This window comes from Leptidea sinapis, chromosome 6 (genome assembly GCF_905404315.1).
Source record: "Leptidea sinapis chromosome 6, ilLepSina1.1, whole genome shotgun sequence".
In the NCBI taxonomy this organism is placed as follows: Eukaryota; Metazoa; Arthropoda; class Insecta; order Lepidoptera; family Pieridae; genus Leptidea; species Leptidea sinapis.
Window position 1 is genome coordinate 10,000,001 of NC_066270.1, and position 21,476 is coordinate 10,021,476.

Here is a 21,476-nt window from a genome sequence, read left to right on the forward strand (position 1 = left end):
ATTGACAATTATTGTTTAAACAATGACCAAGTTAGTGTCAGCGTGACTTACATGAGGCATTTTCTCCACTGACTCGCTGAGGCTCTGCTGAAATTAATTATATTAATTAAAACAAATATATTTGTAAATGCTTTTACAACATGATCCCAGAAAATTTTCAAAACAAATTTGTTACGAAATTCAAAAGAATGTTAAGAAACGTTTGTGTGGTTTTTTAATGAAAATAACGAGATGATCAAGACGTTCAGCTGATGGTAATTGATACGCCTGCCCATTACAATGCAGTGCCGCTCAAGATTTTTAAAAAACCCAAAAAACTTGAACGGCACTACAATTGCGCTTGTCTCCTTGAGACATAAAACGTTAATTCTGAGTTATAGTAAAGGTGACTATAACATAAATGACTTACTTAATGATACCACAGACTGGGAATGAAGCGACTGCCCTCAGTCTATTAAATAATAAGTTAAATTGTAAGATATTACTTTGAAAACATATTTTTTTATGAAAAGTTTGTTGTACCCGTTCTTCTCAGGTCAGAGGCATTCGTTTTGGAATCGGTGGTAATTTTTAACTTTCAATAAGTGATGTGACATCCTATTTGGAAATAAAATATTTGAATTTGATCTTGTGATGAAGCCGTTAAATTGTCAATGGATCTCCATAAAAGTTGTTTCCTCTCCATGATTCCTGGGATTATCAGAATTTTCATGAGACGTACATACGTAGATGTTCTTTCTATAGGTACCCATTTTTAGAAGGTATCATTTTAATTATTAGCGTTACAATAACAGTGTTAGACCTTTTATTGAAGTAGGCGTTACTTTGCAGAAATCCATAATTATACAAATGATTTGAGTTTTCTTTAGCGTTAATTCCGCCAATATTTGTCTTTTTACAATTCGACACGTGTTTCGTAAAAAGACAAATATTGGCGGAATTAACGCTAAAGAAAACTCAAATCATTTGTAGTGTTAGACCTACTATTTGTAAATTAGTCGTACTTTACACATTGGATGCGACTTACGAACGACATCAAAGTTCGAACCTTTGATAACAGTCTGTCTACATTGGTAATATCAACAGAAACTTTCGAGCAAGAAATAATGGTTTTACCAGGATCCTCTTGGAGGCTCCTTTGCACAGGATGACGGCTAGATTATGGGTACCACAGCGGTGCCTATTTTTCACCGTGAAGCAGTACTGTGTAAGCATTATTGTGTTTCGGCCAGAATATTTTAAGAGAGTATCTTGCGCCGCTTCTTTTCTCTCAGAGCGCACTTTTGTTTCCGAAGCGGTAGTAGTATCTAGAATATTAGAAATGACATCAAAAAGTATTCTAAAGGAATCAGTTTTGAGAAAATAAATGCCTTTTTAAACGACGCCATAGCTAGTGAAATTACTTGGCAAACGAGACTTAACATCATATGTCTCAAGGAGACGAGCCCAATTGTAGTGCCGCTCAGAATTTTTCGGTTTTTCAAGAATTCTGAGCGGCATTACATTGTAATAGCCAAGGCGTATCAATTACCATCAGCTGAACGTCCTGCTCGTCTCGTCCCTTATTCTCATAAAAAATTATTATGGGCGTGTTTCTTGATAAGCAGGCACAGGCGTGTACATACAATATAATTGATTTAAACCCTGATAGCTCGCATGAAACTGACATACTAATGGAGGTTGTTGCTAACAATACAGGTAGTAATTCAATAATACAAGATAGATCTTTGTTAACTAAGTAATAAGCACTAAAATATACAAAATAAAGTACAATATAAGCGGTACTCATATATATAGGTTTGTACTTGATTAGGTCGGACTGTTAAATAAATAAACTCCGACGGGTCAACGAATCATTTTTATAGTTGATTAATAAAAAAAAGTAATAATTAAGCTTTGAGTGCATGACAAGATACGACCTACATTTAATAGCGATTTGAATGTCACTTTGTGTTAGTGTGCGTGCATTGCTCAAAATAGAGGTTACCTGTCAACCTCAATTTTTTGACGTTTCACAGCTGTCACAGTCTATCTAGGGGTATTAATGATCCAAGATAGATAATTATGAACAGTTTTAATAATATTGCAGCACTCAACATGAGGTGGGACAAAACATATACGGCCTTATAAATAAACTTGTCGTTGACAACTCTGTCAATACAATGATAATTTTGAAGGTTTCCGAATGACAAGCTGCCTTGGAAATAAACGCGGGAAACATTTTACGTACGAACAAACTATTCGTAAGCAAAATGTCTATTTGTAAACATTTTACATATTCTTGGTTTATGCTTAGTTATAACTTTATGCCAATTTTATTTTTTAGTTATAACATCGACCTACATCTAGTTAGTTTAATTGTTCGTAGTACTTATTATAACAAATTCTTTGAAAATACCTTAAATTAGACAATATTAACTATACATATTTTTATATTTTTAAAGTGATAACCCTCACTTCTAGGATTAATACACAAATAAAATTTAAATTAAAAGAAAAACACAATTTCATTAACGATGCGGGACTCGAACCCACGAGCTCCGGCGTTCCGTGCCGGTGCTCTTACCAACTGAGCTAACCGTTCGAGTGACGTATCGTCATAAAATCTTGTATGGTTTGTTCAACTCTCAGGTTTATGCTTCATCTACAGGATCTACTTTACAGTTGATAACCTGCTCAACCCCAATATTTGCATTTTAGGAAATTTACTTGAGATGTCGCTCTCACTGTACTTACACATAATAAAATAAACCACAGACATTCCTGCCCAGGTTGCTAGATATTAATATAACAGTTATTAATAAACAGTTAAAGTTTTGTGTTTATAGCTATCATAGTTTAAATAAACAATTCAAATAAAAAAGACTATTTTTCAAAAAATAAATCTATCGATTTTTTTTTCCGTAATCGTGTATTCGAAACTGCGATAATTTAGATAAAGAAATGAAGATAAACATGTCAAAAAATTGGAATCGTAGTATTTGTGGAAGTATTTTAAGTAGATTTTCAAAAATTTTACTTTTTAGGACTATAGCGCCTTAAAATGATATTTTCATTTGAATTAATGAGCTATTCTCAAAGGCTGTTATTTAAATTAGGAATTGTAAAATTATTACAATCTAAAATATAAACTATAGGTTCATAATAATTAAAATAAGAAATAAAATTTTTTGATTCGAATAATATATCTACATTTTATATATCTAGAGTTTCTAGACGCATTCGCGGTCTGCTATATGTACTTGCATATATTCACACACTATATCTGCATCTCGTAACGGTGTCGCTACTCCAGAGATTTTATCTATTCTAAAAATAAAGCGATGAAAGAAGTTTTCACTCAATAATAATAAAATAACGTAAATAACATACCCTGGATATTCTAAGAGGTTGGTTCTGATCGACTCCTCCATGCATCCTGAACCCCCAAGGCGCTCCTCCTGTTAACTCCACCTCTCGGGACGTCATCATCTCCCTTCTATTCCATTATTTGCCCCACGAAACCAGATTACACTTCTCGCTCGAGTCTTAATAGATGCCGGAGCGCTGTTCGTTTAACTGGAAATTAGTTTTGGAGGCGGCCAAAGAAGTTCGATACATCTTCGTAGTTTGTGGTCTGAAACGATAAAACAGATCGTATTCATTTTATTACTTTGTTGTCGAACATAATATTAATAGACCACGTTTAGGTGGAGTTGTTGGGAAATGAGAACACAACCATATTATTCAAATCACATAAAATATATTTTATATTGTATGTAAATTGCATTACACTTGAAATACGCAATTTCTAATTATTTAAGGTAGATTTCCTTAGAAGAACGAGCAAGAAACTCTAAGGTTGTTTTTTTTCAAAACATAATGGTATTACAAGTTCTTATTTTCAATTAAACTTACAAATAATTTCAATTGCAATATACGCAAAGTGATGCAAAAAAAAAAAATCAAACGTCAAAGTAAAAAAAAGTAAATTAATAAGTATAAACATAGTTATAGTTATTGAGTACATACTTAAATTAACTCCAATACAGTAGATGTATCCATCCACACATACCATAAATAAAATAAAGGCATTATGCGAGCTATAAAATATAAAAAATATTAATTTTAATTATTTAAAAAAATAAAGAAAATATTAAAAAACATGAAGCAGATTTCCCGGTGAGAGGATCATCCAGCCACCAAAAGTTCACGAGCATGACGCATGGACCAGCCATTGCCTCCCTCGATCATATTTTAGGGAAGGGAATGACTCGCCCCACGTCGCTGCCACAAGCTGTGGCATTAAGCGAGCATGACGATGCCTGTCACGAGAACTCTACTAAATAACAAAAGGTAATGTTCCTGTACATATAGCAATTGTTTTAATCGTGTTGGTAAAAATGCGAATACTTAAAGTTCTTTGTGTGTAGGCTTTTTATACTACAGCTTTTCTAAAAATGCCTTCGTGACGAGTGGGCCAAATATAATATATTTTTTTCGTACAATTCGGTCAATCATTTAAAATGAAAATTTATTGAAGTAGGCGTTACTTTACGGAAATGCATAATTATCCAAATGTTTTGAGTTTTCTTTAGTGTCAATTCTGCCGATATTCGTCTCTTAAACAATTCGACACGTGTTTCGCGTCCATACGAGGCATCCCCAGGACATATTGACTCGCCAAAATCTGGCAATTGGCGGAATTGACACTAAAGAAAACTTAAAAGATTTGGATATTTATAATGTAATTATTTGTACAAAATTGTATGAATATCTAATGTTTCTGTTACTAGTTCTCTTTTTGGTATTGAATATTTGATGTGGAATATTGAAGTTAAGCTGGCCAGTTTTGCCTTGATGAACAACAAGAATTGCTGATATTAATATTGGTATTACATTTTGAAAGGTTTCACAATAAACGAGTTATCATTCGCCGAACTCGTATAAATAAACGAACATGGCTGAAGTTTTTCATTTTCCCTTAACTAAAATTATATTCCAATGATGTTTAGTGTTTCTGGGAATTTAAATTGTTGGGCCTAAAAAGTTTACAGTATACAGGATACTGTAAACTTTTTGCCACATTTATGGATACTTTTATTATAAAGAGGTTGTGAGGGGTAATCTCTGGATTTACTAAACCCGAATTTGAAAATTCTGTTTTTTTTTAATAAAAATAAAGGACGAGACAAGCAGGACGTTCAGCTGATGGTATTTAGTATTACAGTGCAGTGCCGCTCAGGATTCTTTAAAAACCCAAAAATTCTGAGCGGCACTACAGTTGCGCTCGTCACCTTGAGACATATGATGTTAAGTCTCATTTGCCCAGTAATTTCACTAGCTACGGCGCCCTGCAGACCGAAATACAGTAATGTTTACACATTACTGCTTAACGGCAGAAATAGGCGCCGTTGTGGTACCCAAAATCTAGCCAGCATCCTGTGCAAAGGAGCATCCCACTGGAAAATGTTACCAATAGAATGCCACATTATTTGTCAGTGTCATATATATTCACCCGAAAATACTTTCTCGTGGTAGTCCGATTTACTAAGGTCGGAGAAAAACACGGTCGAACGAAATCTTTTGTTACGAACGCTGCCTTAACGTGCATTCGCATGTGGCAGCATTGGCTGACCTACTAATATAGTTACACTGGTAAATACGGGCGATGTCGCGGGTAACAGCTAGTTAACAATAAATTAATCGGATGATCTAACTTTGCACAAACAGTCAACCTAAAAATTAAAATGACAATATGTATGAAAATATACAAAATGTCACCGTGACCTTGAGACATAGAATGTTAAGTCTCATTTGAACAGTAATTTCACTTGCTACGGCGCTCTTCAGACAGAAACACAATAATGCTTACACATTACTGCTTCACGGTAGAAATAGGCGCCGTTGTGGTACTCATAATCTAGCCGGCATCCTGTGCAAAGAATCCTCCTGGTATTTTTATTGTCAGGCTGTGATACTACTGACCTAGATAATATTATACTGTTTAAAAACATATACATTATACATCTTTGTGCCGTTTGTTATACACTTGGTAGACACTTGGCCCGTGGGGCCCAGAGGCGCGGAGAATGTTCAAAATACTATTTTCGCGCCTCAATAAGGCTACTGGAAACCCAAGCGCTGGCAGCTATTTCGGTCAACGGATCAGCCTAGCTATCTAACGTGCTAATGCTGCCAGTATTCTTGGTACGCTTCCACGTAATGATAGTTGTAATTTTATGTAGTCGTAGTATTGTAAATATAGTTATAAGATTTGTTTTGATTAAATAAATAATATAAGTTTTAAAATATTTTAGTTATAAATATTTGTTTATAATGTAAAGATGAATCTAGATCTTAGCTATGTAGATGGGGCATTATTGGTATTAAGACTCAAAATTTGTTTTATTAAATTACTACAGAGACGGACAGAGTGGGATTTTACAGCGGGAAAATAATGACAGCGCGTTGCGTAGTGACACTTGAGTTTTGACAGCTGGGTGACAGGTTGATGTGTTCTTTATTTCAATCAATTCATTCAACAATTGGCTAGCCCTTAGCAGAATGGAACCAGTCCACATGCTTACTAAGCTGAGTATTTGAATTCCAAAGTTAAAAGATAGTTATTGTTTGGTTTTGTGACTTTTAGTATATTCTTTGTGGATGTGTTTAATATCTTTGCTACAAATACGAGAAGTGAACTGGTTCCTTTTTAAATTAAAAATATCGGATTAGTTTTGCTCGGGGTGTCAAACAGTAATATTTATTTTTATTTTGTGGACTGGTTCCTGTCTGCTAAGCGCTAGTCAATAAGCAATGTGCGTATTACCTATGTATCCATTCCTACTCTGGTATTACATATAACAATGTTTGAATGGCGAGTTATGTATAGAATTACAATTGTTTTAGCACTCGGCATGTAATTAGATACTGGGCTCGCAGCAAGGCTCGCTATTCCTACTATGTATCCAATTGGGAACTAAATTGTTGATAGGTTTAGTTTGTACGATGAATATTCGGGGTATAATTGCTGTACAGTAGTAATTCATTGAAATTAGGCTTAGATCTGAAATTACTGACGTGCATAGATGCCTACGATAGACCTATTTTATTAGTAGGGGCAAAAAGAATTTTTATTTTTTTAAAGTGATAACCCTCAATTTAATTTGAAAACAAAATTTATGAACGATGCGGGACTCGAACCCAAGATTTCTCGCGTTCTGTGCGAGCGCTCTTCCACTGAGCCAACCGATCGAGTGACGTATCGTTGATAAATCTTGTATATGTTATGTTCAACTCTCAGGATATGGCTTCATATACAGGATCTTAGGAAAATTTGTACTAGGGGCTAGTTTTGTTTGTCTCTCCAGAAAAAAATGTGGGTTGAACTCCGGGAGTGTCCGCAGAAGTAAAAACTTAAACATTTAACGTTGTGTATTTTTGAATATTTGGAATAATTTTGCACGAATTCCTTTATTTATCAGTATAAAAGTACTAGCATTTATGTGGTTAAGCACATTATTCATTTATTGCGCTATCGTACACAAAAATGATAATTAATATAACAAAAATAATTGAACACTTCAGAACTAATACAATTATTTTACATTAAAAAGTATTTTTCACAGAAAATTCAACTTTCATCCATAATTTCAACGACTCTTTCGCGATCTTCATTACCAGCATCATCATAACCATTCTCTAAAACTGATAAAATACGCTTATGGTAGTTGAAGTAAGAAACAAAATAATAAAAAAATTTAAACAAAATAATAAGTTATAAAGGAATACAAGTATAACTAACTGCCTTAGGAAAGTCTTCACTAATGTCAAAGGTTAAAAACCAAGTAATTGAACTGTAAAAATATTTCTCGACTGAGATTTATTTATTTATTTAATTAAATTGCGTTACATGCGACTTAGTTACTAAACAAAATTGTCGTACTAAATAATTCATTCATAGCAATGAACGACAGAGGGGCAGACATTCAAATATATTTTTCCTCTAGGTATTCATTAATAGATTTGATCCCTCAATCGCGGTGTTATGGCTTCGCAATCACAATGACTCAACCACTGGTCCAATGACTGTATGATCATTAAGTTGAAATACCCGAACTATAATTAGTTAGAAGAATAAATCTTTCGTCCATAATTTCCACTACTGTCTTTCGAATTTTCGATCAGGTCACGTGTCCTGACGGGAGTTTAACATTTTATACCCAACCCAAAAAAAAGTACTTCAAAAATTATTACTATTTAATCCTACTTCACCAGTGGGAGACTCCTTTGCACAGGAAGCCGGCTAGATTATAGTTACCATAACGGCGCCTATTTCTGCCGTGAAGCAGTAATGTGTAAATGTTACTGTGTTTCGGTCTGAAGAGCGCCGTAACTAGTAAAATTAGTCAGCAAATGAGACTTAACATCTTATGTCTCAAGGTGACGAGCGCAATTGTATTGTCGCTCAGAAGTTTTGGGCTTTTCAAGAATCCTGAGCAGCACTGCATTGTAATGGGTAGGGCGTATCAATTACCATCAGCTGAACTTCCTGCTCGTCTCAACCCTTATTTTCATAAAAAAAACCTTAATTGATACGTAAAAAATGTTTTCTATTTACTGAAAACATGCATGAAAGTTCCATGAGCCATAACGGTGGAAGGTTATATTATGAGAATATAGGTAGCATGCCTTTTATAATGATTACGTTATCAGTTGTGTTAATAGCCATGAACACACGAAGTTTCTACGTGGTCAGATCATAGCTTGAAATACCGCGGTTTTAACCTCGGCCCTACACTGTATTCAGTTATGACGGCGTTCATCTTTGACTGCTCAATGTTGCGTTCGATAAACAATGTTTGGTAGGAGATATTATTCATTCGTAAAAATATGGACCATAATTCGAAACAAACGAACGTACGGGTCGGCTGATATTGCTACACCAGAGGAATCACAGGAGACTTGCCGGCCCTGTAAAAAGGTGGACGCTTTTTTTTAAAGGAACTTACGTTATCATCCTGGAAACACCGCACATATCATATTTCTCACACTTTTCTTATAATATTTGATATAAACATATTTTTATATTTTAAAGTGATAACCCTCACTTCTGGGATTAACTACACAAATAAAATTTGAAAACGAAATTTATGAACGATGCGGGATTCGAACCTCAAACCTCTCGCATTTCGTGCGAGCGCTCTATCTAACTAAGCTAACCGTTCAAGTGAGGTAAAGTTCATAAATCTAGTATGCTTTGTTGAACTTACGTCACTTGAACGGGTGGCTCAGATGGAAAGAGCGCTCGCACGGAATGCGGCTTCGATTCCCGCATCGTTCATAAATTTTGGTTTCAAATTTTATGTGTGTAATATTTGATATATTATTGCTTTGCTTTTCGAAAAGTCTTTTGCATAGCTATTTGTATGATAATTAAGCTTTTATTTTATTGAAACTCTATCGATGCCTCTTTGGAACCCATTTAGAGTCGTGTCTCAGAAATCGCCATCGTTAGATTTTCGAAAATTTTACCGCGACCACGATTCATGCAATTGGATCCGAATATCGGCACGAAATTAATGAAGTATATATCGCGAGTACCCATCATAATAATGACTGTGGAATTACTATCACCGCTATAAAGATATATACACAAAAAGATTAAAAATTTATACTTATTGTTATATCTCAAGTAGATATTGGATCAACATGAGACGATCAGCTCAAATCGGCCATTTAAACTTTGAGTAAAAATAACCTTTTTAGCTTGAGATTTTTCGAACGAATTTTGTACTAATACGTTGAAAATTTATTGAATTTTTAATTTTTGCATTTCAAATTTGGGCAAATTTAAAAATAAGCATATGATATGTAAATTATTACGGTTACAAGAAATATTTAACAAAATGGGGACTATTATGTGGCACGAGCCGGACTCATGTAACATAAATTACGGCTTCAATTGAAAGAGTGGCAATAAGTTTCTTACCACTTCTTCTTGTCATAGCTCAACTAAGTAAATGGTAGAAAGAAAAAAAAACGCCTAACATACCTATAAGCGTCATTTCCTTGACCTAGATGAAAAAAGTGATCTTAATTTGATTTAAATATTAAGGAAAGCGTAATGTACAATCACATACTTTCAATTCACAATGCATTAATTTTTAAGTAGTTTTTGTAATCATGAAACGCAAATAGTTACGTTTTAAACTCCAAATAGTATTAAAAACAGGAAAATGTAAATTAAAACGAGAATTATAGAGGATTATTAAAATAACAGTGAAATAAACATTTGTTTCGCCCGCAGCCGGCGGCCGATGTTATCACGTGTTCGCTAATGAAACCGCATCATCGGATACCCAGTATATATTACTGATTATTTACATTTAAATATATCCGCATATATTTACATCTAAAAATAAAAAAAGGGCGTACGTGTAATCTTCACGCGCGATCGAAATAAAACTTAATTATAATTAACTTTAGGAATAACTAGCTGACCCGACAAATGTTGTTTTGCCATATAAAGTATAATTCACGCGATAGTTTTATAAGTAATAAAATATTGCCTATATTATAGCCTGTACATCATTTTGTTCTATTGTCAATAGTTTTTGCAGCGCACGCAAAAATAGGTTTTCGATTTTACTACACCTTGTGTTACAAAATAGCAATTTTATTACGGATCTCTAATTTTGAAAAAAAAACATAGCCTATAGCCTTCCTCGATAAATGGACTACCCAACACTGAAAGAATCATTCAAATCGGACCAGTAGTACCAGAGATTAGCGCGTTCAAACAAACAAACAAACAAACACTGCAGCTTTATAATATTAGTATAGATTAACAGATAGATATATATACTTTTTTGGCTTATCTGACAGCTCATAGACAAAATAAAATGATGTGGTGTCGTGGGACACCAGGTAGGAACGAAGTTCCTTCGGCTAATATAGAATCGACACAAATTGCAAAAAAAAAAACGTTCTAATATTGCTATAATCGTTATCATATATTAATATAATAATATTAATATAATAATATTGATAATATATACACTACTCACTTGTGTATGCGACTGTCGCGCCTGCGCACGTCTCATTTAACGGTTTTATTCCACGCACTTTTTTCCACGGATTTTTTCTTATGGTTTTACTATCACATTTTTTTCAGTTCGGTCGCGCAGCAAAATCCCTATCCCCTCCAAGCCTGCCGTAAGGAACTTCGTTCCAATAACCTATTTTCGTTTGCCCTTGTTTGTCCCACTTAATGTAGGACATCCAGTTTAAAACAAATATTCTTAAAAAGATGAATGACACGAAGATTTAATTTATACCGTTAAATATATACCTACTTACATTAATTAAAGCCGTGTTATTAATTAATAATTGAATAAAATTAATAAAATTATTAATATCACACATATCAATATAACGTTGTTATTGAATATTAACGAATATGGCTGTATGGGCTCGGACCTTATGCCTGTCCGATGGACGAAGAAAAATTAACGAATGTCGCAAACGTCAGACTGAGAATTTTTATTTAGTATTTATTATAAAGTAGTGATACACTTGGAGATTTTCAGAAAATATTATTGTGCAATTCGAAACAATGTTTTAAACCATTAAATTATAGTGGTTAAAAATTGTTTCAATTGACTTTTTTCTGCCAGAAGTACCTAGTAACGTTACTTCCGTCAGAAACATATTCTGAGCTACCCCCAAGTCATGCCTAAATAAGTTTGACTTCAATATTTCACTACATTTATTTATTTAGGCAATCCAAACCAGGTTAGGTTTACCAGTGGAAGGCTCCTTTGCACAGGAGGCTAGATTATGGGTACAACGGCGCCTATTTCTGCCGTGAAGCAGTAATGTGTAAGCATTCCAGCCTTCTCATCGAAACCTTGTGGTTCGCCGTAGCTAGCAAAATTACTGGGCAAATGAGACTTAGGATCTTATGTCTCATGGTGACGAGCGCAATTGTAGTGCCGCTCAGAATTTTTGGGTCTCTCAAGAATCCTGAGCGGCACTCCATTGTTATGGGCAGGGCGTATCAATAATAATCAGCTGAACGTCCTGTTCGTCTCGTCCTGTCATAAAAAAAGCAGATTACAATAATTTCTAACCTACAGTCTTAATTAAATTACATTTAAATCTTATTGCAATCCTATAGGGTCGCACAGCTTGAATAAGATTCTAAAATCAAATAAGGAAAGTCTGGAATCTAAAATATCTATGTCTAATTTGGTTATTTTATTAAATGAGCGACACATTCTTATGATACCCAATCATAATATATATTATAACCCATAATTGTTCGGTCAATTTAGACATTCGAAGTTACATAAAGTCCCAACAAGCTGAAAATCAGTGAAATTGTTCAAAACATAATTATAAACAATGTTTAAAAGTTCCCCATCATTCCCGTGTATGGAAAAAAAATTATTCAAGGTCTATAAAAAATGCGTCAATACTTTTTTTCTTAAGAGCCACCGTTTCTGAGATATAACGATTCAAAAAGTTATAAAAGTTGTTATCGTCATAATATTCCACACGTTTCCACGCCACCTATGAGGTAGTGTACTTAGCGCGTTTTTATAACTTTTTGAATCGTTATATCTCAGAAACGGTGGCTCGTAAGAAAAAAAGTATCGAAACATTTTTATAGATAATTTTATGATCTACAATTTTTGTCAGAGGTACTTTAGTGATGAAACTTACAGTTTTGCTGAAAATCGTGAAAAACTATATTTTTTGACCTTTGACCTTGAATAAAAAATTTTCCATACATGGGAATGATGGGGAACTTTTAAACATTACTTATAATTATGTTTTGAACAATTTCACTGATTTTCAGCTTGTTGGGACTTTATGTAACTTCACTCTCGTTGTTTGGTCTAAATAGACCGTACTAAATACTAGATGTTATTTGAACAATTGTCTAGAGTAAAGGGTTTTGATCTTCGGCCCATATGTCTAATATTTATGTTTATCTGAGACTAGCTGACCCGACAGACGTTGTTGTGTATATAATAAATAAAATATTGTTTCTATATGAATTTGTCAATAATATATCATAACATCAAGAATTACTTCGTAAAATATGCACCCTGCTGTCGTAATGAAATTGTTTCACAGCAGAACTGTCAAACCGTGCGTCAATAAATTCTCTCATAGAAATTATGAATGGACACATCAAAGGAAAAACAAATTTGTTGTTTTTATTTAATTTAGCAGCATTTTCCTATTTATTCACCTTTTAAACCTTCTCTGGACTTCCACAAATAATTCAAGACCAAAATTAGCCAAATTGGTCCAGCTGTTCTCGAGTTTTAGCGAGACTAACGAACAGCAATTCATTTTTATATATTTGGCCGTTTTCAATAATCTATTTACCCTTAGTTTAACTTACTAGAGGTAGATAAATTGTACGCTTACTTACATTTCAATAATCTATCGACAGATAGCATTGGACTATAACTAATATTATAACTATATTGGATACAACTATGGATAGATAAGATCTTATCATTAAACGCTGATAGCAATATATCCGTAAGTAGAGATACGTTATTGAAAACGGCCGTAAGTTGGAATATAGTAATTTGCGGAGCAAAGTCAACAAATCTTGTCGTTTACGACGAATATAGAGTGTAGTCATATAAAATACTAGTGGACCCAACAGACGTTGTCCTGTACACACGTCTTAAATTTGAAAAATCTGTCCAGCCGTTAGGAGGAGTTCACTAACATACACATGAGCAGGAGAATTATATTATATGGACGTAATTGAGAATCTAAACCAATCTCAAATTCACTGAAACAAACAAAAAATCATCAAATTCGGTCCAGCCGTTTAGGAGGTAGTTTAATTGGGAATCTAAACCATTCTTGAATCCACCCGAAGACACACATCAATCTCAAATTCACTGGAACACACAAAAATCTCACCAAAATCGGTCCAGCCGTTCAGGAGGTAGTTCAATTGTGAATCTAAACCATTCTCGAATCCACCTGAAGACACACAGAAAGTTTCAATAAAATCGGTCCAGCCGTCTAGGAGGAGTTCAGTGACAAACACACGCACACAAGAATTATATATATAAAGATTTGGCAACACGCTCAAGATTGACTATCCTATACTTTTTTATATAAAAGGGGCGAACGGGCAAATGGTTCTTGTGATGGGGCAACCAACCGTGGACATCCGTAGCACCCAGGGGTCAAGAATGCGTTGCTGATTTTTTTTTATGAAAATGAGGACAACCGACCGTCCGGGACACCTGGTGTTAAACGATCTAAGCCGCCCACATTCTCTTGCAACACCAGAGGAATTTCAGGAGTGTTGCTGGCCTTTAAGAAAGGTGTGTTAGTGTGGTGTTGTAAAAAAAGAATGCTGGGAGAGTTTCTTGCGCCGCTTCTTCTCTCTCAGAGCACCATTTAGATGCGGTGATAGTTATATTATAATTATAATAATAACACACTTTTTTTTCACACAAATTATCTTGCCCCAAGTTAAGCATATATAGCCTGTGTTATGATGGGTTACAAGACAATGATATATTTAATACAATATACTTACTTAAACATACATAAATTCATATAAACATACATAAATACATTTAAACATCCATGACTCGGAAACAAACATCCATATTCATCATATAAATGCTTGCAGCTACCGGGATTCGAACCCGGGACCTCTAGCTTAGTAAGTAGGATCGCTAACCACTCGGCTATACAGGTCGTCTACAAGATAGTGTTTGAAATGTTATTTAAACGAATTTTAAAGGAATCAATTTTGAGAATATAAAGGCCTTTTATGACTTTTTATGTACGCGTTTTTTTTATCCATGTCGTATCGTCCCCACAGCTTGGTTGTACGTGAAAGAAAGCTCCTTAAAACCACACTGTAGAGGACGCCACACATCCAGATTATAGGGATGATATCCTAATTTGTGGCGTGTCGTCTAGTGGTTGGGAGAATTTGGGTGCTGGTATTTATATATTACTAGCTGACCCAGCAAACGTATTTTTTAACGCTGACTCATAATCAAACAAATTTAAAAAAATGTCATAAAAATTAAAAAAAAAATCGTGTGGACCACTCTTAACATTTAGGGGGATGAAAAATAGATGTTGTCCGATTCTCAGACCTACCCAATATGCACTCAAAATTTCATGAGAATCGGTCAAGCCGTTTCGGAGTTCAAAGTTTAACACCATGACACGAGAATTTTATATATTAGATTAACCTGAACTACTGGTACCAACCCGAACAACTCTTCTGAGTATATCGTGATAAATGCAGTAGATGAGAGAAGATACAGAGTGAACCCACATCTCTATGCAACGCCAAAGAGTCAAGCCAATCGGAGATGACTTGTTCATCGATAATTTTAGCCGCTCTTCGTTGTAAACAGAAGGAGCTGGTACTAGGGAGCACCCGCAAAAAGGTGAGAACAGTACTCCATGTGAGGCCGAATACTTCATGGAGTGCAGTTTAGTCCAACTTGAGAGATAGAATAGATTTCGATTTGGGATCCATAGTTATTTTTATTTCCAATGTGTTTTGATGGACACATTTTCTATGAAAATATTTATAGACGCACGGGTTGACACATCTGCTATGTAACAATTTCATCATAACAACAGGGAGCATATTTCACGAAATAATTATTGATGTTATGAAATATTATTGACATATTCATTAAAAGATAGTACTTTATCTATTATGTCACCTAGTTATTTTATAAAAATGTGTTGCATAAAAAATCTTACATAACATAGCTTTGAAACTCAATAAAACTCCCAACGTTATTTTTAATATATGCTCGAGCAGTAACGCTTGCAGCCGATACTTCTATAAAAATTTGTCACGATCAATTTGTATGTAAATAATTGGTTAAGGTTGTACAGAACCAGTGGGAGGCTCCGTTGCACAGGAAGCCGGCTAGATTATGGGTACCACAACGGCGCCTATTTCTGCCGTAAAGCAGTAATGTGTAAGCATTACTATGTTTCGGTCTGAAGGGCGTTGAAGCTAGTGAAGTTACTGAGCAAATGAATATTAAGTATATTAAAACATAAGTGTCTCATGGTGACGAGCGCAAGTGTAGTGCCGCTCAGAATTATTAGGTTTTTCAATATTTGTAGCGGCACTGCATTGTAATGGCCAAAGCTTATCAATTAGCATCAGCTGAACGTCCTGTTCGTCTCGTCCCTTATTTTCGTAAACAAAAAAAAATATGTAACACTCATGTAGTTTTGGTACTTTTATTGAGAAGAAGAGTGTTAACATAACAATCTCTTCTATCGGGCCCTTAAGTAGTGGGTATTATGCAGTTGTTCTCTGTTTTAAATAAAACTATTTGTTAAGGTCTAAGGAACTATTGTTATATACTTTTAATTAAAAGAAAATAAATTGAGAGTTGATTCTAGAGCTGCTAGACAATACAAGTATAAAGGGTTAAAGTGTGAAATGGGCAATTTTTAACGAATTTTTTTTTTTTTTTTAATTTTACATATTTATTTTATCAAAATAATTATCATTATTATCTATACATTGCTGCCATCTCATAGGAATTTCCTTCCAATAATTATCAATTAAAACTTAACATTGCAAAAATAGGAAGCTTCCTTAACATTGCAAAAATAGGAAGCTTCCTTAACATAGCAAAAATAGGAAGCTTCTACAAGTTAAACTCGTGATGTCATTTATTGGCTATTTCAAAAATATGTTACAGGAAATTAAAGTGTGTATAATATTGATCAAAGTTATAAATGGCACACCAATGAAACGGATGTGTGCGAGGGACACCTGAATCAGAACCTTGAGACAGGTTTTCACTTACATGTCAGCAACGTACCGGCCTATATTGTCCCCTATGTTAGAAATAACTTTATACAACGAGCACAACATAATCTTTAGTAATATCATGTCTTGTCAGCTACATATAGCATACATCGTTACATTCATGCCAAGAGAGTAACAAAAATGACTTCCCATGTACCATATTTTGTATGTTTGAGTATTTACCAAGGCTAGTAAGGATTGGAAAAAGATCTTAGTCTGTAGAAAATATATTCTTTAAATTAATTATGTATTTTTTTCTATATTTCATAACAATTATGTAAAAATTGTTATAGTACTTGTGCGACTTTTAGTGGACACTCTCATATTGAACGCTGATGCCGCCTGCCTAGATCTAGGATCTAGGGCGGCAGGTTCATCGGCGGAAATTGCCAAAAATCTAAAGCAGAGGAAATATGCATCACTCGGTGATGCATACATATTTGTTCCCTTTGGGGTGGAGACAGTGGGTCCTTGGGGTTTATCGGCACAAAAACTCATAGTAGAGTTTTCCAGGTGACTCACCGATTTGACAGGTGACCCAGGGTCTGGTACGTACCTCTGTTACAGGATAGGTTTTGCCATACAGCGAGGTAATGTTGCCAGCTTCATGCTGCCGTAAGTCATGTGTAAATTATCTGAATATTTATTAACGTAGACATTAAATATACTAAAGTTAGCTGTCTCATAGATGGTGTGGTAATTGTATTTGCTTGTCAAAATAAATACGAAATATGGTGGGGTCAAAGTATTGCCTTTGTTCGCGACTTTGCAGCCTCAGGTTAAAGCTATATTATATAAAAGCGGAAACTGAATGACTGATTGATCACCGCACACCTGAAACCTTCGATTTTGCACAAATATTCCTTCAAAAACGTAGGTATGCACTAAGAAAGTATTTTTCAAAATTTAACCCTTCAGGATTTGAAAAGGTTTACGTGTCCGTGTTTTCTTGTAAAATTTCTAGAGTCAACCATTTTTTTTTTTTAAAGTTTCGTCAAAATTTCGCTAGATGACGTTGTATAATTTCATGTCAGTTCTCAATCGCGCACCAACTTATATTAAGGATTGGTCTCCGGTGCCCTACAACTAGATACCGCACTACCCTTGCAGGGCATCTTGACACTCAATGGCATCTATCAAATTTAGTAACATGCGATTCATGATATTTTAAATTGAAATCAATTAAATACAAAATACTTACTGACGATATGTGGTCCCAGTGTCTTTCTTATTTCTTGTAGTATTATTTTTTCAAAGTCTACACAACCGGGCATTTTAGTATCAATTATTAGAAAGTTTAACAGAACATGTAGCACGTCAACGTCACATATAGAGACTGGCTCGAGTACGCTCATTTGGGCGTAGTAAAAGTTGCCGCAGGTAGCGACTACGCCTGCGGTATCTAATTGGAGCGCAGCGGAGACCAGTCCTTAATCTAAGTTATAGTGGTTAATTTAGATTCCTTCACTAAAATAGTTAAGAATATTGTTTATAGAGAAATATTGTTGTGAATACGAAAGTATTTAAACAACAAAACATAGATCTATCAGTCAGTGAATCAAATAGTCCGTCTGTCAGTTTTCTCTTTTATAATAATAATAATTAATCATTTGTTTTTAGGCATTTCACCCATTGATATACAAACAATCTTAACTTAAGTAGCATTACATTTTTGAGTTTAATTTGATTTTAATCAAAATACAGATAAAATTACAGTTAAAATTTAAGATATGTCATAATCACAATTAAAAAGAGAATAATTAATAATAATTTAATTCAGACGAAAAATAAATAAACAGGCACATGAAGCCGCATAAATGCCTTTATAATTGGCGCATCATAATGACTAGCAATGGTTTGCAGAATGATGATAATAATCGTTTTTAAATATCTTCGATGTCTGAATTCGACTGCCTTGCGGACGAAGTCGCGGAAAAAAGCAAGTCATTTATAAAACTTTGTTTCCTCGTCAGCATTTTTCATCTAGTGTACTGAATATGGGAATATTTCGAGCAGAGCATAGTTATTCAAAAATCCTTTGAATGCAAATTGAACACACGGCTCGTTGGCCCAAAATAGGCGCCATAGATCACCGACATCATTCTTCTTTATTTTGCAGTGCACCGTATCAAAAACCATCCTCCTCTTAAATGAATATATCTTACAACTTTCCAATATGTGTGCTTCTTATTTAAAATGACATTTTGCTACATTCAGCATTCTGTAATATTTAAATCAAACGTTCTTTACAATAACTAACTAAATAGGAGAATACGCAACACAAATTGAAACTGTGCACTTTACAAAGGGCTGGCAGAGCTCTTGTGATTCCTCTGGCGTTGCAAGAGAATGTGGGCGGCAGTGCTCACATAACACTAGGTTACCCGTATGCTCGTTTTTTCTCTCTTCCATAAAAAAGGGTTGCATCCGGGAGTGCCGGCAAAAGTGAAAACTTGAACATTAACGTTGTGTATTTTTAATGGTCTGGAATTTTGCACAAATTGCTTTATTTATCAGTTCAGTAAAGTTTATCTCTCAGAAAAATCAACTTTCATCCACAAAATCAACGAATGTCTTACGAATGTTCGATCAGGTCACGTGTCCTGACGCGAGTTTAACATTTTATACCCAACTCAAAGGGAAGCGCTCGGCGCTAAGGAAGTTCCACTTCAAAAAATTCTAGATAAAAGATCGTCTGTACCACTTCAACCTATTTTGAATTGTTGACCCTAAGAATGGACACATCTTTTAAATGGCATCTTATTTACATCAGGATATCGATATTTAAACAATACTGTAAGAAAATTATTTCATTGTACACGTCTTCCGTGAATATGTCCTTCCCTGGTTCTGCGATATCAAATATTAGCTGAATCTTCCCGTTCTCAGACAGCAATACGTCTACATGATCGATGACAAAATCCATCAACAAAACACCGACGTCCATCAGGTGGAGCTGAAATTGGAGCACGCAAGCAAATATTTTCTTGAATCATATTGTCTTGAATCCAGCCTATAACGGTAGAAGTACCGTACTCATACTACTCACTATAAAGTCGATCACAGTCTGGTAAAATACTACAATCTTAAGCAGAACAGTAATTGCAAATATGAATGCCCTTATTAATAACGACAGATACTTGTATAAGAAAGTAGAGGTAGCGAAAGAAACAGAACTGAATACTTGGTGACAAAATGACATCAGGATAATAAGGCAAAGAATAGGAGAGAATGGCAATCTTTGAAAGAACACAAACTTTACCAAATTAATAACCGTTTACTGATATGTATTTAACATATACATAATAATCACGCCTCATCCCGTAGGCATAGGCAGAGACCACTTCTTTCCACTTGCTACGATCCTTACTTGTTTCGCTTGGCCAACTTTCATTATTCCTTTCAGACATGCTCTTTGGTTTAGGGTACTCTTGACCTGGCCTTTTTTCAAGACCTCCCTGATTTGGTTTCGAAACGTCCGCCTAGGTCTACCCCTTCGAACACTTTCATTCACACTGGCTTTAAACACTTTTTTCGTCAATCGTTCTTCATCCATTCTCTCCACATGGCCAAACCATCTCAGCATACCTTTCTCAATTTTTGTCACAACATCTTCTTTCAGACCACAACGTTTCAGCTTAACTCCTATCATACTTCTCAACGCTCTCATCTCAACTGCATTTTCTTCTGCCATGCCCAACTTTCACTTCCGTACATGAGTGTTGGAACCAACACCCCCTCATGCTCAGCCAAACGAGCCTTGTTAGGCACCTTCTGCCTGTTCATAAAGGAGTGCAAAGCTCCATTCAACACGTTTCCTGCATTCACTCTTCTTTCAATATCACTCTCATACTTTCCATCTCTTGTAAATTTTGTATCCAGATATACAAACTCATTCACCTGTTCAATTTTTTCATCGTCATCAATGTATTTAAAGCTAAACTTTATAATAAATCTTGTATTATGTATACTAAAATAACCAAGACATCAATATGCTCGATGATCGATGAATAGATCTAGAGATCCATCAATACCTGCATTGTGTCCAGTGTTTGACAGATTTATTTAAGGAAGCTGCGTCAAGCGGGCAGCGCCGGTTGGTACACAGAAATTGAGCTTCTAATAGCGGGATGACTCATAGAACATTACGTTAATCGAAGGTTAAATATAACACCCACATTGCTTTTACAACTCTGGGCTATTCGTGTGACCTATTGACGGAGATTTTAATAGCAATGTTTCACTATTGGAGATTTTATTTCATATTTAACTATGCTGTCATTATTATTAAATTATCTTTTCTGTATTTTTATCACTAATTCATTATTTCTGTCTGTCTGTTTGGAGAGACAAAAAAAATACTGGTTGTACTCTGGGAGTGCCGGCAGGAGTGAAAACTTGAACATTAAAGTTGTGTATTTTTAAATATTTTGGAATTGTTAGGGAATAATTTCGAACAAATTGCTTTATTACAATAAAATATTCATTTATTGCGCTATCGTACACAAAAATGACAACATATCCTACTAATATTATAAATGTGAAAGTTTGTATGTCTGGATGTATGTTTGAACTTCTTTAACGCAAAATCTACTGAATAGATTTTGATGAAACTTTACAATAATATAGC

At 34.7% G+C, this 21,476-nt stretch overlaps 2 protein-coding genes across 8 annotated transcripts in view; one reads left to right on the forward strand and one right to left on the reverse strand.

Annotated features, from left to right (window-relative positions):
- LOC126965103 (uncharacterized) overlaps positions 1-21,476 on the forward strand; it is a 518,938-nt gene that overhangs the window by 383,773 nt on the left and 113,689 nt on the right. The window lies entirely within an intron of this gene.
- Positions 1-21,476, reverse strand: part of LOC126964952 (sorbin and SH3 domain-containing protein 1) — a 284,029-nt gene that overhangs the window by 242,353 nt on the left and 20,200 nt on the right. For 4 of the 6 annotated variants that reach the window (XM_050808299.1, XM_050808297.1, XM_050808303.1 and 1 more), the window contains exons 2-3: positions 3,373-3,616; positions 52-87 (exon numbers count right to left, since the gene is read on the reverse strand). In XM_050808299.1, the coding sequence (XP_050664256.1) occupies positions 52-87; positions 3,373-3,471 (135 nt within the window). In that variant the 5' untranslated portion in view covers positions 3,472-3,616. The remainder of the gene's footprint in view (positions 1-51; positions 88-3,372; positions 3,617-21,476) is intronic. The other 2 variants (XM_050808298.1, XM_050808300.1) reach the window with 2 other exon arrangements.